This window comes from Ambystoma mexicanum, chromosome 3p, assembly GCF_040938575.1.
Source record: "Ambystoma mexicanum isolate Mex_15411 chromosome 3p, UKY_AmexF1_1, whole genome shotgun sequence".
In the NCBI taxonomy this organism is placed as follows: Eukaryota; Metazoa; Chordata; class Amphibia; order Caudata; family Ambystomatidae; genus Ambystoma; species Ambystoma mexicanum.
In genome coordinates this window covers 29,282,149-29,295,650 of record NC_090925.1, presented here as the reverse complement: position 1 = coordinate 29,295,650, position 13,502 = coordinate 29,282,149, and the positions used below count along the sequence as shown (strand labels likewise).

At 44.2% G+C, this 13,502-nt stretch overlaps 1 protein-coding gene across 1 annotated transcript in view; it reads right to left on the bottom strand.

Annotated features, from left to right (window-relative positions):
* The window catches only part of LOC138580094 (transient receptor potential cation channel subfamily V member 6-like), a 409,173-nt gene that overhangs the window by 109,831 nt on the left and 285,840 nt on the right, over positions 1 to 13,502 (bottom strand). Inside the window, exon 6 of the mRNA XM_069650372.1 lies at positions 3,081 to 3,253. Within this exon, the coding sequence (XP_069506473.1) occupies positions 3,081 to 3,253 (173 nt within the window). The remainder of the gene's footprint in view (positions 1 to 3,080; positions 3,254 to 13,502) is intronic.

Here is a 13,502-nt window from a genome sequence, read left to right as displayed (position 1 = left end):
CGAGTGAACGTCCGTTGATGGCTGTTCTAACTACCCGTTTTAGATAATTGTTAATAAAACAGCAACCTTTGCCATCTTCCTGAGTTGGTTTGATTATTTGGTGTCAGAGTTATTCTGCATCCCCATCCATTGCATGCACGTTATTCAAAGGGCCCTACGCTCAATTCCTATTCATTTAATCACCACATCAATTAAGTGTTAAACCAAAGAATCCAATGCATATTGAACTCTAAAGTGAAAAGAATGTTATCAAAGCCAGAGAACCCAATGGGAAATGTAATCCAAAGTGAAGGGAACTTTGGAGATTAACTTTAAAGAATTAATTAAAACGTTCTACCATTTTCAACTCATGGTATCCCAGGCTGAGGTTCTCTCTAGGTTGGACTATTGTAACAGCCTCTTTCTAAATCTACCTGCCTCTACTCTCCACCCTCTGCAACTAATCTAGAACAGGACTGCAAGACTTGTCCATGGCCTCAAGCCCTGGGATCATATCTATCCAGCTTAGAAATCTCTCCATTGGCTCCCAGCGGATGCAAGGATTAAATTCAAAACCCTCTGCATTGTCCACAAGGCTTTCGGGGGCCTGGGTCCAAAATACCTTCAGCTATCCGTCCGCAAATACCTCCACTCTCAAGCTCTTCGCTCCTCTACCTCTAACTCCCTCAGGGTCAGTCGTTTTTCAAAGAAGCGAGCTGGGGGTAGATCTCCGTCTTCGGCTGGGGCCTCCCTCTGGAACAGCCTCCCTGCCACTCTAAAACTTGAGGAGAACCATCTCTGGTTCCAGGAAGCACCCCAAGACCTTCCCCTTTTCTTCTGCCTTTGTTCCCCTTCACCCCTGCTGATCTGTGCTCTCCTGGCACCGTGCACCTGGATCCCCTCTGTCCTCTTGGCTCAGGTACCTACTCACCCTGCCACCCTCCCGCACTGCCTCCGAGCCACCCCTTGCACTGGGGTCTGTATCTGTACCCATACAGCCCCCCTTTTCTTCCCGCACTTATCAGACCTACCCTGTCTGCTGCAATAAACCTAGCACTTGCAAATTGCTGGCTGCACTACCATGGTTTGCTGCCTTTATTATTTATTTATTATCTGTTTCTCCTCTGCTTCACACTTTCCACTTCTCCCCCCCTTCCATGCACTTTTCCCCTCCCCCATGCACTTGTGAGTTCTCAATGTCACTGGGCCTAGTAAGATCACTGTTTTGTTCTCCTGTTCCCCTCCCTTGCCTTGTTGCGCTCTGAAACACTTGTGTACGAACGTGATAGAAATAAAATATCAATATCCATAACCAAGATATTTTGTTGTGCAAAAACTAGCCATATGCAGAGGTTGCAAGTGTGGTGCAGAACATTAAGAACATTGGGAAACCTCATCTCTTTGTTACATCATTGAGAGTGTATCTTGGGGAAGGGATCCCCGAGGATTGAACTATGTATTGACCTCACGGCGGAGCCTCATGATATTTTGTGTTTTGAACTGTGTTTTGGAAATTGGTGAAGGGGACCCCACCCCCCCTCCCCCCCAACCCCACAGAGTACTGGTTAACCTTATACTATTTTGGAACATCTAGCAATCCTGAAACCTTTGTTAGGACTGCTTAATACTTGGGAAAGGGAGCTGGACAAAGCTTCGAACTTTACACTGAACACTATTTTGTTGGTTGCTGACATCCCTACACATTGTATAAGATAGTTGTGAGGGCAAGTATAGGTTTTGGGCACAGACAGATTCCTAAATTGAACTTGTGGACTTAGACTTTATTTAGTTTTGGTTTGGTATGGAAATCCCACAATAGTGTAGGGCAGGATAGGCATTTCTCCATCCTGACATTGAAGTAAATAAAAGTGTTTACTTTGAACCCATTGTCTGTGTCCTACTCCACGATGCCCTCACAATACCCAGAAGGTAGAATTGAGGAAAAGGTTACTTTTTGTGTATTTCTTTAGTGTGGCTTAATATGGAATTACTAAATGAAAAATTCCTTCCGCTTGCAATCATTAGGGGACTGGGCATCAGACTGAGCTTTTGGTGTCAGAACTTTGCTTTTTTGCTTGTAGAGCTTTTATTGGGCTAATTTACTGTAGTATGGTTGTTTGTTATTTGTGTCTGCTCTCTACAGAATACCAGCCTGATAAAGGGGGTACGCCAAATATGTTGCATATCACATGCATTGTGGGTCCAGTAGTGTAATATGATTTTGAAAATAATTGTTTCTTTAAATATATTGGAAGCGGTTAGTGGCCGATTCACTACTATTTGGAGAGGAGTGCTTTTGATTTTGAAGTCCTTTCTTCTTTTCGATTCACTCACCCAAACAGTCCAATAACGTCTTAGATTCTTGTGAGCAGAGGCGTAGCCAGGATTGTCTATCAAGTGGGGCCTGAGGCTAATGTAGTTGGGCCCACCGCAGTGGCATTACCATATGTAAAGGCCCACACAGCACTCCTGGGCATTTACAGATTTTGGGTGGGCCGTGCCCGCTCAGCCCCTAACCTGTCTACGCCTTCTACGTCTCTGCTTGTGAAGTAGGTAATTTAAGTACCCTTGTGCACAGTAGCACATAACCATTTCTGTATTTATTTTATTTAGTTGGAGGACAAGCAGAACATGGTCCGACTATCCCTCACCTCCTCCCCCTCTCGACTGACGCCTTGATGCCCAAGAGTTTAGCATGGTTCTATAAATGTAAAAGAACAAATAAAATAAATACTTGTCTATTGAACAAAAACACTTTATATAGAACAAAGTACATCTGTATCCAGTCAACCCGTGAAAGCTAGGTGTATGGAGGGGGGTGTCGTAGGAGCAAAAATGGCCCCATTGTCGGAGACACCTGCCAATGAGTGTCTACAGGATGTTACTGCATGGCACCCTCTTGCCAAATGCCTTGGTGAGGGGAATCTGTGGCGTGCGCTACATAAACGGTAAATATCAGCCATTTTAATTTCCCATCACTTACTCTGAGTTACAACTAATTTAAACATTTTAAAAAAGTAAGTAATCTAAAAACAAGAAGGTACAATAACTTCAATCTGCAACTTCACATTTTTTAAAATAGGTAAAAGATTGCCGCTCACCACTGTGTTGCCCTCCACGGCTGCCATTTTGAACGGCGTGAGTCCCTCGTTGTTTGGAATCATGTCCAAATACTCCCCGTCTTCTGCCTTGTCGAAGGAGAGGATGAGGTCATAGATTTGGCAGGCAAAGGTCTTGTTGGGCTGCAGGGTTAGGATATGGAGCACAGTATTGCCTGCGGAGAGAGGTGCAATGAAAGGACAGGCAACGCAAGCATCAGTGTACAGTGTATGGCAGGGAAGTGGCAGCAGATATCATTACTCTAGTCAATAACCGGGAGGAATTTGGTATCTCGCTAGATCTAAAACTGAATGCAGGTAATCTCTTGCTTAGTCCTTTCCAACAATGGTAGCCAACTAAGGCCAATCCTTACGCCCTCACAGAAAATAACCATTTTATGAATTCATGTGCAAAAATGACCAATTTAAGTTTCGTCAATTTCAAGTTTGGCACCAATTCACTATCATGAACATATCAAAATATACCACTTTTGGAAAAAAAAATAAAAAAAAAAATAGTACAAACAGCTGTGACAAGGTCATGGAATGGACCTTGCCAGATGGGAGTCGGGTGGACCCAGACTCAATTCTACCTCTGTTAACAGCAGGAAGAACTCAAGCTCCCGATGTTTCTCCTTGTGTGTACAAAACCAGGCATCCTACAATACCTCAAGGAAGATGATTGCCAGCATTCCAACTAACCAAGCAGCTACCCACGATCAAAGAACTGCAAGTTCTGCCGAGCGACTCTCTTGCCAACTCAAACCTGTGCGGAGCCACCCAGAGAACAAGCAAGAGCCACAAGGAGAAGCCGTGAGCGTACGCAGCGATTGCAGGGACGGCATGTCACATTGGATGCACTGCTGTGGGCTCACGCTTAACAGCACTAAACTATCAGGGAAAAACCTAAAGAACTTAACATTGGGGACGGGGTCCTCCATAATATGAAGAGTTACTAGAGACTTGATGCATAGGAACGAGTGAGCAGGGCTTAAACCCGTTTTGGAAGATTCTCTTTGCAGAGATAAGTTCCAGGGTGGGGGGAGTGAATTAGTTTGACTAGGGCAAGTGGACCATTCCACGAAGAGAAACAGATACTTATGGGGTAAAAGGAAACAGCAAGTCGTGGGTGTACAAGGTGAGGTCAGCAGTGGAGATGGCAGAGAGCGGAAGGAGGAAGGAGGGAGCCACGGAATGTGGAAGAGATTGCTGAAAATTGTGAGATATTGGTTCAGGAGTGATCGAGGTATCACAGTAAGTGTTTGTGAGGCAAGTGTGCAGTAAGGAGTGGCTGTGAGAAGGCTGGTACTGGTTGAAAGGAGGGTGAATCAGTAGCAGTGCCTGCAGGAAGTAGTGGTGGTGGTAGTGGTAAGGAAGAGTAAGGCGAGAGGTAACATCAAAGGGTGGCGGGCAAGCGACAGGAAGAGTGAAAGAGCTGAAAGTTTAATGAATATGGGGACATTGGCAATCATGGCAATCAGAGACATTCTGATGCTGGTAGGACTTCTTTTGTCTCATGTCAGAAAATACCAGGCACCCTCAAAGTTGCCAAAGCTCCTGCTTTGAAAGAAGCCACACTCTGTGCCGAATCAACTATACTCCCTGTCATTTAACAGAGAATTTGTGGGGTGAGCAGGGTGTTAAGTTGGGTTCCTGGCCAAGCTTGAAACTGACACCAGTGTAGTAACAGGAAACATCCTTACTAGGTTCCAGCTCTGGGTACAGGAACAAATTAAGGCCACATCCGGTAAGTTACTAGGACTGACATCCACCGGCATTCCGATCATAACATTCTCACACACATTCTCAGACACAGCATTCCAGGTCAGTCACTCCAAGCATTCTATGCATACAGGGCAGGGTCCAGGGAAAGACAAGACAAACATATCTTTCCTCTTAAACAACACAAGACACACCCAAGAACAAGAGCCATATATACACACGCAACACTACATGTACATCGCTCAACTTCCAAAACAAATCCTCCCAACGCCGCACACACACAAACCTTGTAGCCATCCCCACCTAGTGGGACAATTTGTACGATAGTATGCCACTCGCTTTCCTCTACCACTAAGGGATAGACACCAACCACTGAACAAAAGGATACGACAGCCAAACTTTCAAGCAACTTCAGGCTTCGAGCTCCAAACCAGACGGCTGAGGCAAAACTATGCCATACTAGCATGCAAGGTGTGCCCCGGAAGGCATGGAGAACTGAATCCCTCCGCCCCACAGCCATGCCACACAAACATACCAAGTGTGTCCCATAGGGCACCAAGAGCTGATCTCCCAAAACACACACAGCAGATCTCCCAGCACACAGTACACCACAAACACACACATCATATCATAAACAAAACTCAGCCCCCAACCATTTCCAACACAGCCGGGTACTCCGGGGACTCCGGTTAACTGTCACCCCACAGAAAGAGAACTTCAAGTACTTTGGGTGTCGACACACCACAAGACGCCTGTGCTGAAAGACCACATGCCACAACTTCAGCAACTCCAATTCAAAAACCCAAGCATGACCACACCTCGACATGACTCGCTCACCAGACAATGCAGAACAATTATTCTTGACAGTGATCACAGTTCATTAAAACATTAAGATAAACCTTCCTTACTGTTTTGCTTAAAGCATTCAACCTAAGCACTTGACATTTGAATTCAATGTTTTTTTCAGTAAAAGTCCAGCCTGTAAACTAAAAGGGTTAACAGAACATGCATCATAACCTGCACATTACCCTAATAACATAGGAAGTCCATGTCCTAACAAACTTGAAAACACAAAGGCCAATCTGTAAAAGAAGGGGTTACAAAATGGCTAAAGTTAGTGCACACTAAACCTCAGCAAAACAAAACTAAAAATATATTAAATCTCTCTAAACAGAGGCCACAACCTGGCCAAGCATGACAGACACCAGTGTAGGAACAGGAAAAATCTTTACTAAGTTCCAGCTCCGGGTACAGGGTACAGGGTACAGGAATACATTTAGGCCACTTCAGGTAAGTTACTAGGACAAACATCCACCATCAGCCCATCTTCTCAACTGCACATTCACAGAAACATTCAAATCAGAACATTCTCACACACAGCATTCCGTGTCAGTCACTCCTAGCATTCTATGCATATAGGGCAGGGTGCAGGGAAAGACAAGACACAACACAGGGGTACACGTAGTTTGTGGCTGGAGCCATTAGAGTTGTTTCAAGAAATCATGGAAGTATGGCTTATCACGATATATTAGGCGGTCACTCAACTCAGAGTTCCCGCCCCCAAACAAGGTGGCGCGCACCCAAAGCGCTTATACAGATTAAACTTTAGTGAGGCCTCCAACTTATTTCACACCACCCCAGCAAATACCCTCTTGTACCACCAATGAGCTCAAAACCAGGCCGGTGTATAGTAAGAATATATATTTAAGGTTTGACATAATTTAATAGCAACCAAAACATCAGCCACGAATGCTATGGCACAACACAATGTTGCAATTTCAAAATGATTGCACCAATTGACTGACTTATACTTTGAATGAATTTACAGATACTACATCACACAGGTAACATTTAGAGAACACTTTAAAGCAGATTTCTTGCAATTTCACCCACAATGTAATTCACCCACTAAATGCTTAGTCTGTTATCAAGCTCTTTTCTCCCAGCAACCCCCACACCCAGCCAGCAATATGACCCCTTAAGCCGAAGGCAAGGTACAAGGAGTGGGAATACAGTAGCAACATCATTTTGGCTTTTTATTAAAAGGCAAGGCTTGACAAATAGACTTGTTTTTTATTTGAAAGGCAATTTAGTAATGGACCTCAAAAGGGAAAATCGTTTTGGGCTTTTTATTTGCATAACCTACAGGGCTTTGGGAAATACAATTTTGGGATGCAGGTAAATGGGAAATTTCATTTTGCACACTACATTCACTGGAATGGCAGTGTTTTAGGGTTTGCGATTTTGGTATTATGGTCACCCCCCCTTCTGTACACAGGACAGCGGTTTTAGAAAGGTAGGTTCATCCAAGTACTTGATTGTCTGTACCGGCTCTAACGCACTGGCCATGAACTCTAACACTTCTCCCGTGATTTTCTATATTGGAATTAATTGATTTAACTTCAATTCAATGCACTAAAGATCTACACAGCTGCCCATCCCCACAATTTAATGGAAAGGATTACGGCAGGCAGTTCCCAACACAATTCAATTTAAATGGATAGGGCGATTTTCTTTAGTAGAATTAATTTGAGTTGGATTTAGTAAAATGTGCCAAGTGTCCCCCCCCCCCCCAGTTCCACCTCCCTACGTGCTATGTAAGATTGATATTAAGGTTGGCAGACCCCCCCACACACTTCTGTTGGCATTTGGCTTTATCTACTCACATGGGAGGCCTGGGTTATGGGGCATCCAGGGAAACAGCAGGGCTCCTCTGAGGATAGCACAGATCTGGTCAAAGGCTTCGGTGATGGGTAGTCCCCAGCACCCAGACTTCCTCTGGCTCCTCAAATGGCAGGCCCAGCTAGCTTCTAGATTTCCCGGTCTCCGTCTCCCCTGCACTGTGTAAGGCCCAGCAATAGAGTGTTCAATGGAGTGCGAAAGTAAAGGAAAAATCTAAAAGTCCAAAGAAAGGTCCCAAGAGTAGAAAAGTCAAAGAAGGTTCCCTCTCAGATAGAAAACTGATCTCTTGTAGGGCTGGTCACACTCCATTATCAAAATTCCCCGCTACGGATTTGCCAACTCTCTCTCCCTTTCCTTCACCTTAATACGCCCACTGCCTGCTGATAGGACAAGGATTTGGGGGTGTGAATGATGGAGGCTGAGGGAGGAGAAAGATTAATCATGCCAAAATGACAATTGGGTTAAACTTCTTCAGTGTCCTTCAAATCTAACAACATGGCAGCTACCCTAATTTTTCAGATAATTGGTGGCACATACATATTTGAGTTCTATATTTTATGACGAGTCAGAAAATACTAATATCTTGGCATGCCCTTCCTGGGATGCACTACCGTTTTTATCTATTTACACCAGAGATGAAATAGTCCGAAAATCTGCCCCTTCCTGATTAAAACCTTACTTCCATAACCTATCATCACATTAGCTTTCTATTCCCTCGGAATGATGGCACTGCCAGAATCCGAATTGTCTTCATAACTGAAGTTGTATCCATCACACAAAATTCTTTTTTACAGTGTACCAAAAGGCTTTTTATTCCCCTGAATATGAAACTGGGATGAGCTCACTGGGTCATACATTGCACTTTGTATTCAGGAAACTGTAAGTCGATGGCAAGGCATTCCATGTTTCCCTCAATTTCACATCAGTCCCCACCAATTCTCAGGTTGCCTTTCTCCATCGTCACCTGACCCGAACATCCATTTCAGACACAATGTTTGACCATCCATTTGTGTCTCTGAAGCCCCTTCTTGAGATCGTGTAAGGTCATTTCTGTTGGGCACTAATGCACAGTTAATGGGAGGACCTGACCTTCAAGGTCACTTCTGCTGGCTGCGTGATCAGCAAATCCCACAGTTCTGATCCAATTCTCTGTATATTCTTTGCATTTATAAATGAAAACCAGGTTTGCTTCTCCTGGGAGGGCCAGCCAAAGGCCTAGAGTTCCAATTTTAAAAAGGCACAGACCTTTTAGTTCAGTGGGGAAAACATCAGCTGCATCCATACTTTAGAAAATACAGCTTTAAATTGAGAAGATGTGCTTACATTCAACATCTGGGCATGTGGTTTAAAAAACAATCCTTTCCTTTCAACTATTTTAGGACAGAGGTAGATCCATTATTAATCTTATGAACACAGATAGGCCGCAGTTAACATAGGAAACCAGTGTTCACTTCTACAAAAATGAAATAGGCTTTCTCTTTTCAGGCTCTCATTTTATATGATGAAAATGAAGTCTCTTTATTCCTGATAAACTCAATCTTTTACTTGACTTTATTTCTTAAATGTCAGGCTTCAGTCCTCCTTGGTATTTTTCACATTCCCATTATTTCAAAGTATATTTTCCCCATGTGTACTGCTGCAGTTTTGAATCTGTCAAAAGGAGCCTTTTCCCAGTTTACACAGTCAGCATTTGCAGCACCACAGGTTACCCATTCATTGGGCATATTCATCAGTTTTAAGCTCTCAGGTATATGCCCCTTCACGTGTGCACCTGTCCATTTTAGTGGAGTTGGCTAGGGCCATTTCTTCCCATTTCATTAGGCATCATGTCGAAAATCACTGGTTTGTACTGTTTTTTTTATATTTTAATGGAAGTCCACATTAGCCAGCTTGACTCTCACAACAGGGGCCTTGCATGGCCTCTCCATCTCTGTCACTCTGGGGCTGTGTTTTCACCCCACAGGCTCTTGGGCCTCTCAGCCCTTTTTTGTACTTCAATTACTAGGTTGCCCGGCCGTTCATGCTCTAAGCGCATACCGTGGCATCTTGATAATACCCGTGCGCTGGTTATTGTTCCTTTCACAGCAGGGAGCGGAATAGAGGCATTGGCGATTCCTATGCGATTGTATCGACGGGGGTTTGAAACGCTGAAGTAATCATGTTGGAGGTTATACCAGTCAATATCAGCGCATTATGTCATTATAGAGGTTCCCACAATCATCCATGTGGATATCATGTCAATATGTTGCGCTCACCTAGTCTCTGTGGAGGCATTGGGGCACGGTTGCAGCCCTCTCTGAACTTGAATCGCCCCCTTTAGGCCTCTCCCTCAGTAGAAACGTTGTGAGCGGTGGTAAGTGGTGATACTGCTCCTACGTGGAGATAACAGTGTGTGAGTGCGCCAATCTACAATTGTTGTACCTCTCGAATCCTTCACCTCAAAGTACAGTTTCTGTGAGCATACGCCGGCCCATAAAGCTCACCTGTGAATTATGGAAGATAAGCTCTCCGTCCTGCTACTTCTGTCAGGGGCGCGTTGAATGGGATCTAGTTCCTTCACTGATCCATGATAAGGATTAGTCCAGTCCAGCTGCAACTATGCTTCTCCTTATGATTGGTAAGTCTTTCTTGAGCTCTTGTGATGCTGTTCGTTCTGTTTAATGTCTTTATATGTTGCTCCTATTTATGCCCGCAATAATGTCTCTCTTCTGTTTTCTTCCCTTAGATGGAAATGCGGCCTCAATGCAGCTGTGCAACGCGAGATGAGGGCGGATGGAAGATGGATGCTATCACAATGTTCGACAGCAGTTAAGTGATAGTTAAGGAAAAGTGCGAAGTATGGCAAAGTGCAACAATAAACGGATTGCTTTTTCGATGTCCAATGTGGCCTTCTGTTTTTCCTTGCAGGTGCAGCTGTCCACGAAGCTTCGAATTTCGGACGTTTCCTTTAGTTCAAATGGGGAAAAACTAAAAGTCACAGAATTAAAAAAAATAAAATACAGACTGGATGGCCTTCTCATGAATGAAACAGAGGACATTTGAGGTCACAGTGCAACAGTGTGCATTTTTTTTGTTATCTTGCTTTCGCTCACGCCTGGGCCGGCTCTACAAACTGAAAATGCTGTGAGGACTGGTCTTGCAGAAAAGCGTGGCTTTTGAGAGCAACAACTGTGTAACAAGAACTTCCATAGTGTGAAGAGTCATAGACCTGGCTTGCTGTGAACAGAGCGTGAATGAGACATACGCTAGATTGGGAGAGTGAATGGAGAGAGACCGAGCTGTTCATCGCAGTTGTGTGGCATGAGCAAGACAATCTGATCGCATGGATCAAAAATAAGCTCCACCTGAGCTTAAGGTACGTATAGCCGCACCACTTCTGTGAACATTTGCTGCAAGCCCAGCTTTCCATCCACACACTTTAGAATGCAGCTACGACTATGTACAAAAAATGTGGACTAGCTGGACACCTGTTTTAGCCTCCTTACACCAGACTTGCTTCAACACCTCTGCCATTAGAATACAGCGACAACGTACGACAATATTCGGTCTAGCTGGTCACATAACTGTAGAGGAGGTCCCAGATATGGCCTGCACCCCTGCCCCCCAGTGCGAGTTGCTTGTAAAATACTCGCCAAGGTATGTGACGTATGAGGAGCAACTGAACCAACAGAGAGCCGCATTGGGCCTCTGCCCTGTCTACATTAGAAGATCAGTACCTGTTGAAATGCCAATAAGCAGACAGCCCTGGGCAGCACAGTACCCAATCAGACAACCCAACCAGCCGCTGATACGAAATGATGAGTATTTAGAGACTGTCCATGAGGAGACACAAAGAGCCCTGATGGAAGGCAGACGATGAGAAAAGGGCATGGACAGACTAACGCATGAGAAAAGGCAACACGCGAACGTGTGTATCCACGACAGGTGCAAGAGACACGAAGGTCAACTCAATGTTAAAACGTAAGAAACGTCATAACGAAGGAACCAAGATGAAAGAATCGAACCCGTTAAACGTGTGTAAATAGGCTTTAAACGCAAGATGCTAAGAAATCGATACTGCTTGCAATGCTTAGTAGAAGATAGAGCGGCAAGCACCAAACATATCTACCTCATGAAGGCATAATGTACACGTGCAACTCCATGTTGTAAAAGCAGAAGTACGCCCAGGCGGCCAAGGCCTAACGGGCCGGGTTTCATACCCAGGCCCAAGACAGGGGAAAGAGCGGAATCGAACCTCAACAAAGGACGGCTCAGGCCTGGGAAATCGAGGTCAACCCAAGAGAGGGAGGCGAGCGTCAGCTAAGGAGAATCGAAACTTCAGAGCATTCCAGCCTGCCATGTGAAGGTCAAGATAAGGAGGCCTGGGCAGGTGGTGGAGCTACATGGAGAATTAAATACACGATAAGCTGGAAACTGAAGCATATTCGTGGTGAACCAACCGTGACCAGCCAGGCGCGAAGATGTACCACCGTCTGATGTCACCCAGATCCAAGGGGTGCCATAACTTTTCCTGAAAAGAGACTACAGTTTCAAGGCCTTCCTTAGCCAACTAATTGACACATCGTCCTAAAACCACTGATTGATGGCAGGGAGGCAAGGTGAATCTTGGGACACTAGGCACCTGGGTGTCCAGACTGCTTGCTGCTAATTAAAGTGGAGATTTATGGTTAGGGGTGTAACTTGCCCAATCACAATGGACCATGTAATCTACGGTCCTATAGACACTAACCAATAGGACGTCGTACTCATAGTGACGTCCATCATGTATGATGTAGAGGGATGGGCGTAGACGCCCACCAGATAAGAGTTAACCAATCCGCATGCTCTATTGTCATATGCAGATATAACACCTATACTTAAGTTACCTTTCCCAACCAATTATATTGCCTGATGATTTATTGTAGAATTAGACGTCAATGATGACGAGTTAAGCCTATAAAAACGGCTGTTGGACTAAAGTTTGAGGAAGTCGGAGCGAGACAGGGGTATGCAATGCTGCTGATATCCATATGCTGATGTATGTATCATTAAACGGACTTCCCGTTGCCAACTTACTGAGTCCTGATTTTTTAGATGTGCTGGAGTATGTGAATCTCGAGAGAAAAACAAGATTTTGCCTTGTTCCTGCACTTTAAAGAGTTGTCAGAAGGAATGTGAAATGCTGGTGAGCTTTGCATTACGTAATGTACTTAAAGTGAGTTATATTCGCGTAAGGAAATAGTTATTAGAAAGCTTGGGGCGCAAACCCACTGTAAAAAGTGCCTCCGTGATTGGCACTAGATAAATCGTGGAAAAAAAGACCTTGGCCGTGAGGCCAGCGGTGTGGGCTGCACACCCGTGGACCACTCGAAAAGTGGTTAGATTCAAGTACTTACAAATTCAATCATTGTTTACTGTGGTCATAAATTGAATATAACTTTATTCGTTGCTTATTCTTTTCATAAGCGCTGCACCCTCTGTGGGTATTATAATTTTGAGGCTGAAAATGTCACATTAGAGGCCTATGCATTTCGGGTTGAAAACCCTTCCTCAGGGCCTGTGAACATATAGCAACAAGCTATCCTCTGATCAAATCTACTTACATAGTTAATATATCGTCAACAATTTGCAAGTAGTGAAACAGATTCCATATCACAGCAAAAGAAAACATCAATCAATATTTACAATGAACAAGATCATCCGTGTGTGTGCATGACACATTAAGAAATGTACGTTACCAAATAAATTTCGTGAAGTTGATGTATGAGTGGATCATCATCAAAAAGGATTCATCAATTTGCAGAAATTCGAAAACAAGAAAAGATAAAATGAACAGAAATAAGAGTATGCCTATATATAAAGAAGGAAATGCTGTTCAAACAAAACATATTTGTGAGAAATGTAACGAGGTAAAGGCAGGTAACTGACCTGCTAATAGCGTGTGTGCTACTTCGTTGGAGGCCTTCCATTAACGGAGAAAATCATATCCATATTCGTGTAAATCTGGTCGCGAGTCTACAAATTCAAAAATGAACTATCAGG